Here is a 17229-nt window from a genome sequence, read left to right as displayed (position 1 = left end):
GTGAGAATAAGAAACGGGTATTATAAGAAAAAAAGACACTGCATTGTGGAGGAGGCAGAACAGGAGTAGAAGTCCAGATTAGTATAGACAGATATAACTCAAAAAAAGTCACTTAAGAGGAGGATATAGATTTCTTAAATAGTATTTAAAATGTTAGGAGGCTTCCCTAGCATGTAGGAGGCCCTAGGTCACCAACCTTGAATTATTGGGCTGAGATGTATTTTACTTGGGCATTTTTTGCAGTCTTGGTTGTTAAACTAGGGAATGTTAATCCTGAGATGTGCTTTGGGAAGATTATCCTGGCCACAGCATGTAGAGTGACTCTGGACTAGCAAGACAGAGTGACTCTGGACTAGCAAGACACTAGAGGCAAGAAGTCCAGTTTTTCCCATGGAATGGACTAATCAAGAAATGATGGTGAGCCTGTTGTGGTGCTGCATACCTTTAATCCCAGCACTTGGGAGGGAGAGGTAGGAGGATCGCTGTAAGCTCAAGGCCAGACTGGAACTACAGAGTGAATTCCAGTTTAGCCTGGGCTACAGTGAGACTCTGCCTTGACAAAACAAAAGAACAAAAACAAAAAACATGATGGTTATTGAGTGGTTAGGTGTAACAATGGAAATGAAAGAAACAAATTGGAAGGATAATGTGGAAGTAGAAAATGAGAAAAGGGCATGAGATTATTTAATGGCCACTAATTAAAGTTTCTCAAAACCAAAATTGTCTTCAGTGGACATGAGCTTGCTAATGTGTTGGTCACCATAAATTGTTCTGGTAGAAAACAAAAATCTGTTAGGAACACCATAAACATACTATAGTTTCTTGGAGGTAGAAATAGCTTGAATTTTATTTGTTAGGGTTTTTTTTTTTTGTTGTTGTTAAGGTAGGGTCTCACTCTATCCCAGACTGACCTGGAATTCACTGTCTTGTCAGGGTGGCCTCAAATTCACAGCGATCCTCCTACCTCTGCCTCCCAAGTGCTGGGATTAAAGGCGAGCACCACCATGCCTAGCTTATTAGCTGTTAGATTTGACCATGTGCTCCAAATTTTAATATTTAAAATGTCAAGTCCTTTTCTTGTATGAATTGAAAAACTGAGTTAGGGTTAGGAATATTGACTGTGGATAGATGAGTCCTCCTTTTGGCTTTGTGGTTGTCACAGTCAGTCTTACTGTATACATATGTTTAAATGTTGAGCTTAATAAGATTTATTACTTCTTACTTTGTTTTTTATTTATTAATTAGAATTTACTACTTTTGTACAGAAAAACATTTTCAGCTCTGTCTGTCATAGTATGTTCTTGATACTATATTTAATGAAGTTATCCCTGACTATCTTTTTTTATTTTATTTTATCTTTTAAGGAAGGGTCTCGCTGTAGCACAGGCTGACCTGGAATTCATTCTGTATTCTCAGGCTGGCCTTGAACTCACAGTGATCCTCCTACTTCTGCCTTCCAAGTGCTGGGATTAAAGGTGTGCATTGCCACACCTGGCTTTTTTTTTTTTTTTTAATCTATGTGCATGAGAGAGAGAGAACTGGCATGCCAGGGCCTTCAGCCAGTACAATCAAACTCTAGACACGTGTGCCCTCTTGTGCACATTTGCATCCTTGTGTGCTTGTGTCACTGTGTGTCTGGCTTACTTGGAAAGTAGAACATGAGTTCTGAGGCTTCACAGGCAAGCAGCTTAACCTCAAAGCCATCTCTCCAGCACCCTGGCTATTCTTTTTTGTTGGGTATATAATGTTAATATTTATATTACTGTATATTAAAGTGATTTGTTGTATTGGACAGATGGCTTAGTTGTTAAGTGTGTTTTCTGTGCAAACTTGAGGGCGCAAGAGGGTCCTGCGATTGCTGGAATTCAAACCTCCAGATCCCATATAAAATAGGTGGCCATGGCCATGCCTGCCTGAAAACCAAGTACCACAGGGGAGCAGAGAACCAAGAATCTTTGGAGCTCCACAAGCTCAAAACTAGTAAAAAACATAAAAATTAAAAAAAAAAAAAAAGAAAAAGATTTTGACTCAAAACACATGACCAGGGAAAACAAACACAATAGATGATATATTATTTCTAGAGCTATTTAAAAACCTATTTTTATTGGTTTCACTTAGAGGTTTTATATTCCTATATTATAATCACTTTAGTTCATATGTAGTAACAATAACTCTGATTGTTTTTCTTTCAATAGATATGGTATTAGACAACATGATAGCCTCTGGCCAATTAGATGAGTCCATCAGAGAGAATGTCAGAGAAGCTCTTCTGAAGAGACATCATCATCAGAATGAGAAAAGATTCACCAGTCGGATTCCCCTCGTTCGATCCTTTGCAGATATAGGCAAGAAACATTCTGACCCTCACTTGCTTGAAAGGAATGGTGAGATAAGTTGTGGCATCCAGTTTTTGCTAACACTTCTCTAATAGTATTCCAGTATATTACTACTAATATTTGCTGGAAGAAAGATATTTCCACATAATTATAATTTTTCTTTGTTCTAGATATGTCATTTCTGAAATAGTACTCATATTTTTGTTGTGGGTTTTTTTTAATGGCTGCTGTTTATTTTTTAGACAGTCTCACTGTGTATCTTAGTTGGCCTGGAACTTGCTATGTAGCTCAGGTCAGCCTCAAACTTGGATCTTCCTGCCTCATCCTCCTATGTGCCAGCACCAACACATCCAACAGGAGGTAGAAATCACTTGGAAAGCGGGGAGTGGTGGTGCCTTTAATTCTAGCACTCATGATGCAGAGGTAGTAGGCTGTGAGTTCAAGGCCAGACTGGGACTACAAAGTGAGCGTGGACAAGAGACCCTAAAAAAAAAAAAAAAACAGGTAAAATCAGTTAGATGCAAAAAGCATTCACTGTTATTACAATGGTACAAATTTCATTTTAAGTAATCTTTAAATACAGTTTCTAAACCCTGAATGGATTTTGCCATTGTTTTGATTCAGGTTTATTAAATAATTGATTAAGGAGGCATAAATAATATCTATGATTTTAATGTTTTTATTCTAAATATTAGGTTTAAGTTTTATGACCCATTATATTGATTTATTTAGTCTCCTGAGTATGCTATATTTGTTTGGCATAAAAAAAAACATTGTTTGGGGTGGTGTCTGGAATCAATGCTCTTTGTAAGCTTTGTTGAAGATTTTCATGACAGAGTTGCTTCACTTTATTACTGGCTCTTATGATCATGTAGCTTCAATTGCTTAAGCCACAAAATTGTTGTTTTTCTCTTGCTCTTCTGGGAGAAAGAATGTCACTTCTTTAAGCTATATAAATAGAGATACTGGGTATTTGAAGTATAGGTATGTGTGTACTTTTAAAATATTCTAGACTTACTGTCTTTTTCCTGTTCATCAAATGCCCTTTTCTTACCTATTTAATTCAAAGTAGTATCACATTTACTGTGTGTCATACAGTAAAGGTCACCCAAGTTAGTGTTTTTCAAGCCACTGAGAATGGCACAGACACTTAGGTACTCAGCTTTCAGCTCTGCTCTCCCTTTCAAAGGCCAAGAGGAAGGTTTTGTGGGACTGGAAAATCAGGGTTTTTTATTTTAGCCATTCAGCTGTCAGTTTCTTAAGGTTGGTTCTTTGAGCATTTGCCTTTCTTTATTCTGTGTAAAGCAGGAATATATCACTAGGGTTCTTTTCTGTTCCAAGGCAGAGTTGCGATGACTGAAATTGGAAAACCCAGGTGTAGAGGGCTAGAGTACTTCATGAGAGTTGTTATTCCCTGTAAGTGTTGCTGTTATACACAGCTTAGGAGAATTACAGCAATGATGAGTGGGGATGGGACACCGTGTCCTGCTCCTCCCTAAAATAACAGTGTGACTTTTAAGTGGCAAATGTGCAAATAGGTGATTGATAGGGTTTACACATCTGATATCCACAGTAATCACTATTTGTAGCTCAATGTAAGATATTTGACCATTTGGTCATGAAGTTTTTGATTAAAAAGATTTCTTTGGGGCTGGAGAGATAGCATAGTGGTTAAGGTGTTTGCCTGCAAAGCCTAAGGACTCAGGGTCAATTCTGTAGGTCTCATCTAAGCCAGATGCACAAGGTGGCACATTCATCTGGAGTTCATTTGTAGTGGCTAGAGGCCCTAGCATGCCCATTCTCATTCTCTCTCGCTCTCTCTCTCTCCCTCTCTGTCTCTAATAAATAAATAAAAATTGAAAAGACCTCTTTGAATAAAATTATGACGTGGTATATTTAAGGAGTCTTATGAATAAAAGGTTTCTGTAGACCTAAGTTTAACTTAAAGCAAGCCATGCCTTTAAATTGGAGTTTACATTTCTCTTTTATCTTTTATTGTATATCCACTTTGGTAAAATGAATTCCTTTGTCCAAAGCAACTTTATTAAATTTCTATTCCCCATGTGCAGTAGTTTCTTTTTATTCTCCCATCATATCAATTCTTTTTAATCATAGGACAGTGGCTATTTTCTTCCAAATGCCATTTTGTCATGGTTATTTTTGTTGTTTTGTAGTTATTATATAGATTAATGATTATTTTTATGAACTTTTTGGTTAGCATATAAAATAATGGGCCTTATTATGGTACTTAATTGAAATATTTCTGGATCTTATGATCATGTAACTTTGATTGCTTAAGTCACAAGATTGTTGTGGGTTTTTCTTCTGGGAGAAAGAATGTCACTTCTTTAAGCTATATAGATAGAGATACTGGGTGTTTGAAGTATAAGTATGTATGTACTTTAAAAATATTCTAGACTTACTGTCTTTTTGCTCTTCGTAAAATATGCTTTTCTTACCTGTTTAATTCAAAGATTGTATGTAGTTGATTACAGCAAGAAATATACTTTGGGGCATTGACTAATAAATTTTACAAAGTTTAGTACTGTTGACTCCTTGAAGAAGGTGAAAAATTTATACAGTCTGTAGGGGAACCAGAGCATCTATGAGTCCTTTAATATCCATGTTGTTATTATTATTATTTTAAGATAGGTTTCCAGATGCTCTAGTCCATGCTGACCTGGTATTCATTATGTAGTCTCAGGGTGGCCTCAAACTCACAACGCATCTCCTACTGCTGCCTTCCGAATGCTGGGATTAAAGGTGTGCACCACCACACTTGGCTTGATACTTTTTTTTTAACTCCTATAATTTGTCTGTAATTTTTAAACTTCACTTGAGCAACCTTATTGACTTCATATGACAAATGCTTATTCCAGTTTTAAGTTAGAAATTATTAAGTCATATTAATACTAACTTTCTTTTGAGAAGTAATTACCTGTAGCTGTTTGATACAGTGTAGGAGAAACACAGTAAATATAACCTATCATTATTGGTGAGTTTTGATTTGCATACAATTTCATAGATTTTTGTATTTTCATGTAGCATTTATTTAAGAACTAATTTTGTGTTGATATTGCTCATTTACAATACTGGTAGTTCTTTTTCTAACAGAGTTTTTTAAAATACATGATCAGGGAACTGATTACAGTTTAAGAACATAGCGGTAACATTCTAACATTTAAATAATCTGATTAGCATACTAACTCCTACAGCATGCTTTTGAAATTTTGGACCTGGAAAGCTTGTGATTTGTGGTATAAATTGATTTTTATGTCTCTGCCTTCAATGAACTTGAACATTTTTTATTTATTTGTTTTATCTCAGGGGAAGGCCTATCAGCCTCCCGCCATTCTTTGCGAACAGGTCTGTCTGCCTCAAACCTTTCCTTGAGAGGGGAATCGCCTTTATCTCTTCTTCTCAGTCATCTTCTTCCTTCTTCAAGAGCTGGAACCCCTGCAGGCTCAAGGTGTACAACCCCAGTGCCCACCCCTCAGAGCAGTCCTCCTTCCAGCCCTGGCTTCAGTCGCCTGACCTCCAGAAGTTCCCAGCAGAGTCAGCTCCAGACCCCAGAACCACTGGCATCGCCTGTCAGGGACGATATTCCCACAGTAGTAATTCATCCACCTGAGGAAGACCTAGAGGCTCTGAAAGGCCAGGAGCAGAAGAAGGAGGAGCATGTTGACTTCACTCCAGGCAACTGTCCAGAGTTTTCCATGTGTCTGGGTCACTTGCACTTGGAATGCCTGTCAGCACATAGCCTGAACAGCATATGCAGATAATGCTTATGATTTTGTTTGACCTGTGCATGTTTTTGTTCTTGATAGTATATTGCAGAAATGAGTAGAATTTTTAAGTTTATGCTGGGGAAGACTATCCATCATTCAAGCCCCTTTAAAAAGTCATCACAGAGAGGTTAGATGTTACGATGGCGTTTACATTGCCATGGCTCTTGTTTGGCTTTTGCTGTGCAGCTCACTGGTAAGATAAAGGAGCGCATACACAGAACGAGGCCCAGAGCCTTCCACTTGATGCTGTTCTTCAGAAAAATCACTTTTAAGCCTTTCTAACAGAGATAGTATTATGTGTTCTTGTTCTTATTCTCTGAGAAAATTGACATTTCCTAGTAACTGCCATTATTTCAATGGTGTTGTATTTTGGAATAGTTCTTTAGTTGTCCTTAGTTAATGCCATGTTTATTGTAAATCCAAATTTTCATTGGCACTTTTATTTGTTTTGTTTTGTTTTTCAAGGTAGGGTCTCACTCTAGCCCAGGCTGACTTGGATTTCACTATGTAGTCTCACTCAGGGTGGCCTTGAACTCACCACACCTGGCTTTCATTGGCATTTTTAGAACCAGAAGCCCTATAGTAATGGCAAAGAGTACTTTTTGTATGTAAATTAGATATATTGTTTCATTAGAAATGAAAGTTATTGTTATTTGAGAATTAAACACAGCCTTTAAAACTTTTTTTAATCCCATGAGTTGTTTTGGTTTTTCAAGGTAGGGTCTTACTCTGGCCTAGGCTGACCTGGAATTCACTATGTAGTCTCAGGGTAGTCTTGAACTCACAGCGATCCTCCTACCTTTGTGCCTCCCGAGTGCTAGGATTAAAGGTGTGTGCCACCACATCCAGCTCAAGTTTTGTTTTGTTTTGTTTTTGATGGTAAAATTTACAAGTTTTTCTGAAGAGAAGAAATTAAAATGGAGAGTTTCTAAAAACAAGAAAAAAATATTCATGATTACTGAGAAAAAGTCATAGAGCAGCTGACATTGGTCTCTTTGTGATTCCTTTGGTACTTAGAGCTCTTAGCTATTTGTTGGAAGGCCCTGGACACCGATTTTACCTAGAAGAGGAAAGCAGCCTCAGCATCTTTTGGAGTGGCACCTGCACACTCAGGTGTCCAAGAGATGTCCACACACCCATCTTCATGGAGTAAACACTGTTTCCTGTTCCTTGTAGGATAGTTACTTGTAAGAAAGAGGAACATGTTTCTAGTTTTTGTAATGTTTTTCTAACTTGATGTGTTTTGGCTCAGCAGTATGGATATTTAGCTAGGCTTATTTGTTAGCTGGTTTAGGGGAAGAGGGCAGTTCTGTACTTTTGGATGTGGGGTAGTGTGTTTGAGTTATACCCACTAGCTACCAGTAACACTCAGGTATGATCTAAGACCTGATGTCCTTTGGAAGCATAATCTTCTCTCATTCAGAGCCAAAGTAGTTCTGTTTCTACTTTCAAACCCTTAATGACAGGAAACCATGATAACTTTAATTTACTTTTCTCTAGTTTGATTTGTTGTTAAAAAAAAAAAAACATTAGTATGAAACAATAGATATACCAGAGCATGAGTTTTAAAAATTTGATATGATTAATTAATTTTTTAAAATAATTGAGACAGGATCTTACTGTGGAGCCCAGGCTGGCTTATAAACTCGTGATCTTTCTGCCTTAGCCTTTTCAGCCTCTCTAGTGCTGGGATTTCAGATATCTACCACCATGCCTGGCTTCAGTGTATGATCTTTTGAGTCTCTTTTTAGACCTTAGTTATTTATTTATATCTCTGTATGTATATGTGTGTGTTGTTTCTTTAAAGCCAAGATGTACTATCCTTGTGAGTTAACTATGATGTGATAGCTTCATTTTTTTTTTTTTTAATGACTTGATTCTGAGCACTAGAAATTAGTTGAGGGACTTATTTACCAGATAAGGATGCACTTTTACCTTTGCTGAGGTTTGGAAAGATTACCCAGAGACAGGATAATTGCGGCATACTTTTGTTGTTTAGTTTTTATTCTACAAGGTCTCATTTAGCTGAGGCTTTCCTTGAACTCCCAATCTTTCTGCCTCTACTTCTCATATGCTGAATTTATAAGAATGTGCCACCATGCTCAGCTAGTGTTATACTCTTGGCATGTCCCTACAGTGCTCATTTTTGACAAAAAGGGACAAGTTCAAGATGATTAGCATAAACAGCTAAGTTTACATTCCTTTGTCCTTTGTCAATATTGAAGTTTACTTGTATTTTTTTCTTCCCATTCCTATCATACTTTCCTCCACAGGCTTTTTGTTCCATTCTTATGGCTGGAATCTGGTGGTTGGATCATTTTTGGAAACTGCATTGTGCACTTTTTTTGATTATATGTATCCACAGATTGAATACATTCTCATAGTTGGAAGCAGCCAGAACTCAGTTGCACTTGGCCCTAGGGCCTTAACACTCTCATGGTTTTTTTTTGTTACTTCTGTTTTTTTTTTTCAAGGTAGGGTCTCACTCTAGCTCAGGCTGACCTGGAATTCACTATGTAGTCTCAGGGTGGCCTCCAACTCATGGTGATCCTTCTACCTCTGTCTCCTGACTGCTGGTATTAAAGGTATGCACCACCATGCCTGGAAACACTCTACTTTTGAGGGAGTAAGTGGAAGCCTATGAAAACCACTGATTATTTTCTGCTAGCCTCATTGGCAAAGGAAGGGACACTGTTCTGAAAGTTTAGGAACAAAAGTCAAGGAAGAGGAATGTTAATAACATTTCCATACCAATCCAACATGAAAAATTGTAGGCAACATGTTTATTTTAGAATTGTTTATCTCTCCAGAGAATGATGCACATGGCCAAATCAGCTGTGGTGCTTTATAAATGAGGATTCTTTTCTCAGTTGCCATGATACCCTACTTTACTGAACAGAAGGGTGAATCTCACAGAGGACTTGACTAGAATGAACCCAAATGCTTTAACTTCATATTCATTTGTTCTAATTATTCTATAAGAATAAAAACCCTCTTAGATGTATCAAGTATATCCAAGTGCTTGATGTGTTAGAATACTAATACTGACCTCAGTGATTCATAGTCTGTAACCACAAATCAAAGCTCACTGAATTTTTGTGCATCAGTAGGTTGTATTATGTTTCAGTCTCCTTTCCTCTTAAAAATGTTCAGTGTTTGAACATTAATTAGTTTATATTATTGTGCTAGAAGTTTTTTGATGTTTTTGAGAAAAATGAGATACATCAATGGTAGAAAAAATTGTGCAGTGACATTTGATTTTTAAATTTTTGAAATTTGAAGTTTTTACTGATTTTGTAGTTGTAAATGTGGATTAGATTAAGTGGTGTTTTTAGGTTATTTTATTATGAAATGTTACTACTGAGTGTCACCTTAAGTGATTATGTTAACACTTGAATATATATTATTTGTAACACAAGAAAAATTTTGACATCTATAGGTAGTTATAGATGGAAATATTATTTGCATGTTAATTTAAAGGTTTATCTCAATGTTAGAGGTTCAGTGAATTAATCACATGGCTGCATAATGGCAGTGTTTATAGCACAGATCTGTTTGATTATATACTTTTAATCTTTGTACTTACAAAAAAAGTTAGGATGTTTCAACTACATTTCTTAGAAAAATGACAGTAGAAACTACAGATTTGAAATACTACTGAAGAAAATTTAAAACTTTTCAGAAAATGGTTATGATTATGGAAGGTTATCGTAAGTTCAAATAACAATTAGTTATGTAGGTCTTTAATTTTCTGAGTTATACTTAGAACTCGCCAGGGAATTCATACTGTGATTGGCGTGAGCATGCTCCTTTATGCCTCACTAAGTTCAATGCAATTCACGCATAGGCTAGAAATACTAAAAGTGATTCCTTAAGTGCTCATAGTTGTGTTCAGACCGGATCTCAGTTGTCTTTTGCGGTCCACACTGATTCACTTTTGCTTTTCAAAAGGCCACAATTTTTATAAATTCCAGTATGTTTTAAGCATTAAAATAAATAGCTTCTTTTTTGCTTAGTGCTATTCTAGTTTTGCTGGTATGAAACTAACATCTGGCACTTTTTTTTAACCTTTCACATTTGCTTTTATAAGACCATTGCTTTTAAGATATGAGTAGTCAGGTTACAGAGTAAATTTTCTCCTACTAATTTGGAATTATGCTCTTTCTTAAATACAGGTATTTTAGCCTCTCCACAGTCTGCACCTGGAAACTTAGATAATAGTAAAAGTGGAGAAATAAAAGGTAATGGAAGTGGAGGAAGCAGAGAAAATAGCACTGTTGACTTCAGCAAGGTAATTCTGTTATTAACTGCAAATTTTCAGGCATTCTTACTGAGAAAATAACTGGCCATTTGTGGATTCATTACCATTGTTTACAGTCGTTTAGTAGGCTGATGGTTAAGTCTCCATGTGATCCTTTTGATGTGTTAACTTAGGTCGGAAATTGTGGGAAAGGTTCCAAGTACTTGAATAACTATATGCTTACTAGTTTCAGCAGTTCTGAAGAAAGCATATTAAATAATATGGCATTCTCATCTATACCTTCCAGTAGGCATCATGAAACTTGAGTCCTTTGAACTGTAGTCATTTTTCTGGCACTGCCACCACTAAAAAGGTCAATTCTGGAGTGGCATCGTAACACTAGTGATGCCTCCTTTCCTTGGCTGGTATATCCCAGAATTATCTCATGGTTTAGTACTTTCTGAAGTGCCACTGGGAAGCATAATGGTGCTTCCTCATGGCTAAATAAAGGTATATTTCTCCACCATGATTTTTACTCATTGAGTATTTCATTGATATAGGGGAAAATCTTATTTCAAAGAAGAGAGCAAAAAAATAAGCTGAATGACAGCTGAGTTTCAAGTGCACTTCATGGGTACTCAGGAAAATGAGTTGGGGCAGCTAATAGAACTTTCAGTTTACTATTATATACTATATTTTAACATTTTCAAGTTGGCATTAGGTTTTGTATCAATTGTAATTGCATCAAGAAAGAATCCATTTTTAAAGCCTTTCATTATGTTCTATGATGTCCACAAATCACGTTTTATAGAAAAGAAGTTAAAATGACTCCAGAATTATAGAAAGCCTGTTCATTAGGACATAGAAGCTGGGTATGGTGGCATGTGCCCTTGATTCCAGGAGTTAGAAGACTGAGGACAGGAGGATCTCAAGTTCAAGGGTAGCCATAGTTGCATAGTGACCTCCAGGCTACCCTGGACATAGTAAGACCCTGTCCCCAAACAACAATAACAAAACACAAACAGGCTGATTTGTGTATTCTAACTGGATCTTGTTTTTACTGGTACTCTAGTTTTAGATCAGTGAAAAAATGTTCATAGCTAAATTGTAATTTTTCTTTGGTTTTACATAAATGAACTACTGTAATTTACTATAATTAGATCTTCTCTAGGCATGGCAGTTGCCATTGATCTCTGTTCCTGTGTCACAGTTGTTGTTTTTTTTTACTTGGCCTGTCCTTGTGTACCCTCCCTGTCTCCTGTTGGGCAGGAGTCTGCCTCCTGGCACTGTAGTTGTGGCACACTGGGTGTGGGACTCAAGAGGCCTGCTGTAAGTGCTGGTTTTATTTTTAATAGATAGTCTTTTTAGTGGTTGTTTGGTGACTTGTGTGAACCTGTGTATACATGAACAGCGTTACCTCCTTTGGTGTCAGTTTGTAACCTTTTCCTTGTAATTATACACAGGCAGCTGAATTTCATTTACTTTGTTGTCACATGTTTGAACCAATCAAGACTATAGATGTTAGTTGTAAAGATTTTATTCTAATTAAAGAAAATACTGGGAAATGCTAACTTTTCAACAAAAGAATTTATAAAAGCAAACAAAATATAAATCAATTCATGTCTGAATAATAAAAAATAAAGAAGTGAGAATGTTGTTGCACTGTGTATAATTTCATGAGCCATTGTTAGTTTATGCACTGTGTGTCTTTAATGGTTTTTAATGAATGCTATATTTGTTGAAAATTTTCTCAAGTTTTTGTTTGGTAATGTAGAACTTTGAAGTATAAAGGTTATAATAGTTAAGACAGTAGTATTGATAGATGGATTTTACTTGTTTATTTTGTTTTGTTTTTGTTTATTCCATACTTTTTATCTGTGATAGTTTTGGGCATTTATACATCTTTTAGATCACAAGGTTTGATTGGCAAATAGTATTCTTAAAATCATTCTTTTGTTTCTATTTCTTTCTGAAATGGTCATGCTTTTAACTATTAATTTATCAATAGGTTGACATGAATTTCATGAGGAAAATTCCTACAGGAGCAGAGGCATCCAATGTTCTAGTGGGAGAAGTAGACTTTTTGGAGAGACCTATCATTGCTTTTGTGAGACTGGCTCCTGCTGTTCTCCTGTCAGGGTTGACTGAAGTCCCTGTGCCTACCAGGTAAAAAGTAGTCTAGTTTCCATTTCCCCAGCATGCCTCTACAGAAAGAATAAGCATCCTGCTAATGACTAATATTTAGTCATTGAGCCAAAATGCATTGAAAATTGGAGAGTGAATTATCTTTTATTTTTCCTGAAAAATAAGATAAATTTTTAAATTTTATCTTGAACGCATGGTCTTACTCTATAGCCCATACCATGCCGTCCTCCTACCTCAGCCTTCCAAGTGCTGGAATAATAGGCATGAGCTACCACACCTGGATAACATCGTACTTTTAAAGCAACTTTTTATTCTTATCTTTCCAAGAAGTTTGGCAATGTAGCAGCTTGTCTTTTATTTATTTATTTATATCTCTAAATATATTTTATTTTATTTGAGAGAGAAAAGGAGAGGGGAGAGAGAGAGAGAGAGAGAGAGAGAGAGAGAGAGAGAGAGAGAGAAAGGAAGATGTAGCTAGGGACAGAGAGAATGGGTACCCCAAGACCTCTAGCCACTGCAGAAAACTCCAGACAAATGCATCATCTTGTGCACCTGGCTTATGTGGGTACTAGGGAATTGAACCTGGTTCCTTAGGCTTTGCAGGCAAGTGCCTTAACCACTAAGATATCTCACAAGCCCAAAACTTGTCTTTTAAAAAGCCAGTCATTTTAATTGGTTGCTTTATTTTTGTGCTGAGGATCCAGCCTGGAACCTTACATATTATCATATTATCATCACTCTGATCTGAGCTATATTACCAGCCCCAGTGAGTCTTCATGTTAGATATTACCTCTCTCTGTCCTCGCCCCCCACTTGTGTGTGTGTGTGTGTGTGTGTGTGTGTGTGTCTGTCTGTCTGTCTTTAGGACAGGGTCTCATGTAGCACAGTCTGGCTGCTATCTCCTGATCCTTCTTCCATAGTCTCACAAGTGCTGGGTTTACAGGCAGCAGTATTGGGCCTGGCTTTACATACACTCTCGAATATTCTGCGCAAAGCACTGGAGTCAGAGAGAAAGCACTAGATTCTTTCTCTGCTACTTGCTATATGAGGTCAAGGTTGACTTGCGTTTTCTAAGTTTCACTTGTAAAAGGAAGATGCTTCATAAGGTTATTGAATATAACCTTTCCTTTGAATTAGACATAAATTTTTTCTCACTTATAAAAATTTTCTGTTGTTACATAAGTAAAAGTAAACTGGGGCACTGCTCATAAGAATGATTATGGAATGGAGTCATCAGTTATGATCCTTGGGAAGGACAGCTCTGCTATTTTGGCATTACAAGCTTAACTGAGACACTTTTTGTTTTGTTTTGTGGTTTTGCTTTTTTCGAGGTAGGGTCTCACTGCATCTCAGGCTGACCTGGAATTCACTCTTCTAGGGTAGTTTTGAACTCATAGGGATCCTCCTACCTCTGCCTCCTGAGTGCTGGGATTAAAGGCATACACCACCACTCCCAGCAAGAGACTTGTTTTGAAAAGGTCTTTTTTTCTTTTCTTTTGTTGTTTTATTTTTATTTTTATTTTTTCAGGCCACCCCTGCTATGTGGCCTCGGTTAGTTGTTAACTCCTAGCATTACTTTATCATCTTCCCGAGTGTTGGGATTTAGAGGCATGAGCTATTACATCATGCCCGGCTTCCTTTTTTTTAAGTAAATATGAAGAATTAATAAGAATTTGATGGAAATATACTTAATTTGCTTTTCTCAGTTTAAAAATTTTATTTATGAGAGTGAGAAAGAGGGAGAAAATTGGTATGCCAATTCTCCAGATGCATGTGCCACCTTGTGCATATGTGTCAGCTGGTGTGTTTGGCTTACATGGGTTCTGGGGAGTAAAACTTGGGGCTTTAGGCTTTGCAGGCAAGTGCCATAACTGCTAACCATTTCTCTAGCTCCCTTTACTTAGTTTTTACTGAGGATGTAGTATAGAGATAAGTGAGGAAAAATGATTCCATTGCTTTATATATAAATTCTCATAAAGCCGGAATATAAGTATTTAGGATAAATGTGAATATTAATATTTTACATATATATGAGAATGCCATGATATAATCCATTACTTTGTATACTAACATAAAAAGTTTAAAAGAGGGCTGGAGGGATGGCTTAGTGGTTAAGCACTTGCCTGTGAAACCTAAGGACCCTGGTTTGAGATTCTCCAGGACCCACGTTAGCCACAAGGGGGTGCACGCATCTGGAGTTCGTTTGCAGTGGCTGGAAGCCCTGGCGAGCCCATTCCCTCTCTCTTTCTCTGCCTTTCTGTCACTCTCAAATAAATAAATAAAAATGAACAAAAAAAATTTAAAAGAATATTTTAGTATGTTAACAAGGGAATAACTTAATAGGAAGTTAAATATTTTTATTTAGTTACTAGAATAATAAAATTTATAGAAGTTGAAATTATGAATAAAAGTTTTTTCCTGGGCTGGAGAGATGGCTTAACGGTTAAGCGCTTGCCTGTGAAGCCTAAGGACCCCAGTTCGAGGCTCGGTTCCCCAGGTCCCACGTTAGCCAGATGCTCAAGGTGGCGCACGCGTCTGGAGTTCGTTTGCAGAGGCTGGAAGCCCTGGCGCGCCCATTCTCTCTCTCTCCCTCTAGCTGTCTTTCTCTTTGTGTCTGTCGCTCTCAAATAAATAAATAAATAAATAAAATTTAAAAAAAAAAAGTTTTTTCCTCCCGAAGGGATTGACTACTTAACTAAACTGCCATAATTATAAAGTTAGAACTTTTATCCAGAATGACAGTTTGAAGGCTTCTCTTCCCTCTTCCCTTCTCTCTTCCCTTTTCTTTCCTCTTCCCTTCCCTCTTCTTCCTTCTGAAACAGGGTCTCATGTGTCTTAGGCTGGCCTCCATCTCACTCTGTAGTCAAGAATGACCTTTAACTTCTGATCCTCCTATCTTTGCTTCCCACAAATTGGGATTACAGGAATGCCCCACAACCACACCCCCTGTGATCTGTTTCGAGTATAGTTGCCATTGGTTTGGTGACTTGTGAGGTATGAGTGTGGTTACTATGTTTACAATTGAATTGCTTTTCTAAAAAATGGTTGTTTAGGTTGGTGTACGTATGTTGTATATATGTGTGTCTTTTAAAATCTGGATGTTTTAATCTTTTCTTAGGTTTCTGTTTCTGTTACTGGGCCCAGCAGGGAAGGCTCCACAGTACCATGAAATTGGCAGATCTATAGCTACTCTCATGACAGATGAGGTAATTTAAATATCCTCAAGTTATGGTCCTACTTATTTTCATAGTGATTCAAAAGCATATCCATCGTCTGTTATTGCTTAATGTTCGTGTTTTTTGAGATAGGATCTCTGTAGCCCAGGGTGGCTAAAACTCCTGGCAATTCACTTATTTCTTGAATGCTGGGACTACAAATGCAAGCCCCCACACTATGTTTTAAGTTCAGATTTAAACTCATCACCAGTGTTGTCTTGCCTCCCTCTCCCCTTCCCTCCTTTCTATACTTTGCTTTGTTGACCCCTCCCCCAGAGCATTTATCTCTCTTTGTGGTTGTATTTGTGTGTTAATTACTTAACTAGGTCCTGCTAGCAAAAAAGATTCTTGGGCACAGAAATCTTGCCTGTTTCCATCACTTTATCTACAGCATTTAGCAGTGTGTATAGCAACTATTAGATAACCATAAGTATTTGTCATTATGTAAAACTATTTCCATTTCTTTCATTATTCTCTAAATAACATTTCAGTGTACTGTATTCATTTTTTAATGAATTATTATTTCCCATGAATATTTTTTGAAATTGTTTTGGCACTTTCTTCTTTGCTGTTTATTATTGTTAAATGACATGTTAATATTAATGATGGATTAGCCTTTGTCAGGTAAGGTGAATGCCTACCTTAGATATAAGTTTATGTAATTATTTTTGTGATCTTATTTATATATGTTTGTTCATATGTATGTTTATATGTATTACATATATTATTTATACATCTTATTTGCATATGTGTAGAATTTTCTTTCAACTTTAAAATATTTATGCCCACTGTCTCTTTTATTTTTAGATTTTTCATGATGTAGCTTATAAAGCAAAAGACCGAAATGACCTCTTGTCTGGAATTGATGAATTTTTAGATCAAGTAACTGTCCTACCTCCAGGAGAGTGGGATCCTTCCATACGAATAGAGCCACCAAAAAGTGTTCCTTCTCAGGTAAGAATCTAGAAATATACTTCTATGAGTTACATTCTTTATTAAAATTTTTAACAATTAGTTTTAGATTTTGGGTTTTTTTCACAACTTAGAACTCATAACTGTTTGAAGGAAATGTGGTTCACTAGTAGACCACTTTCCTAGTGTGTCTGAAGCCCCACATTTAAACTCTGATAAATAGTCAGTTACACATGCACATTCAAAGAAATGGTACCTTCACTGTGCTCCCTGTACCCTGTTACTGTCTCTTGTGGTTGGCTGTTTGTTCTGGTTTTTATTCCATACATGGACATGTGAATGCCTGTAGTCTGTCTGCTATTTTACTAAGTTGTTTATATCATTGCTTACAAGTGGATCAATACATCGTAGGTATCTTACACTTGTTTCCTAAAACAAACATAACTTCTTGAGGCAGGGCTCGTGAACAGTTTCAATAAGATGGAATAATTTATTTTCAAAAGTTTGGGGAAATTCCATTAAGTTTTTGAGCTTGCATTTCTTGTCCATTGTAGACTTCACCAACTTGTTTCTTTCTTTAATGGATTTTTTTT

General features: G+C 36.7%; 1 protein-coding gene across 7 annotated transcripts in view; it reads left to right on the top strand.

Moving 5' to 3' along the window:
• Positions 1-17229, top strand: part of Slc4a7 (solute carrier family 4 member 7) — a 96577-nt gene that overhangs the window by 36223 nt on the left and 43125 nt on the right. For 2 of the 7 annotated variants that reach the window (XM_045153337.1, XM_045153333.1), the window contains exons 6-11: positions 2196-2384; positions 10300-10415; positions 11634-11693; positions 12373-12530; positions 15628-15715; positions 16532-16678. In XM_045153337.1, coding sequence (XP_045009272.1) covers positions 2196-2384; positions 10300-10415; positions 11634-11693; positions 12373-12530; positions 15628-15715; positions 16532-16678 — 758 coding nt within the window. Of the gene's footprint in view, positions 1-2195; positions 2385-5663; positions 6033-10299; positions 10416-11633; positions 11694-12372; positions 12531-15627; positions 15716-16531; positions 16679-17229 lie in introns of all 7 variants that reach the window. The other 5 variants (XM_045153338.1, XM_045153335.1, XM_045153334.1 and 2 more) reach the window with 4 other exon arrangements.

Source organism: Jaculus jaculus, chromosome 6 (genome assembly GCF_020740685.1).
Source record: "Jaculus jaculus isolate mJacJac1 chromosome 6, mJacJac1.mat.Y.cur, whole genome shotgun sequence".
Taxonomy (NCBI): Eukaryota; Metazoa; Chordata; class Mammalia; order Rodentia; family Dipodidae; genus Jaculus; species Jaculus jaculus.
This window is presented reverse-complemented; position numbering and strand designations above follow the sequence as displayed.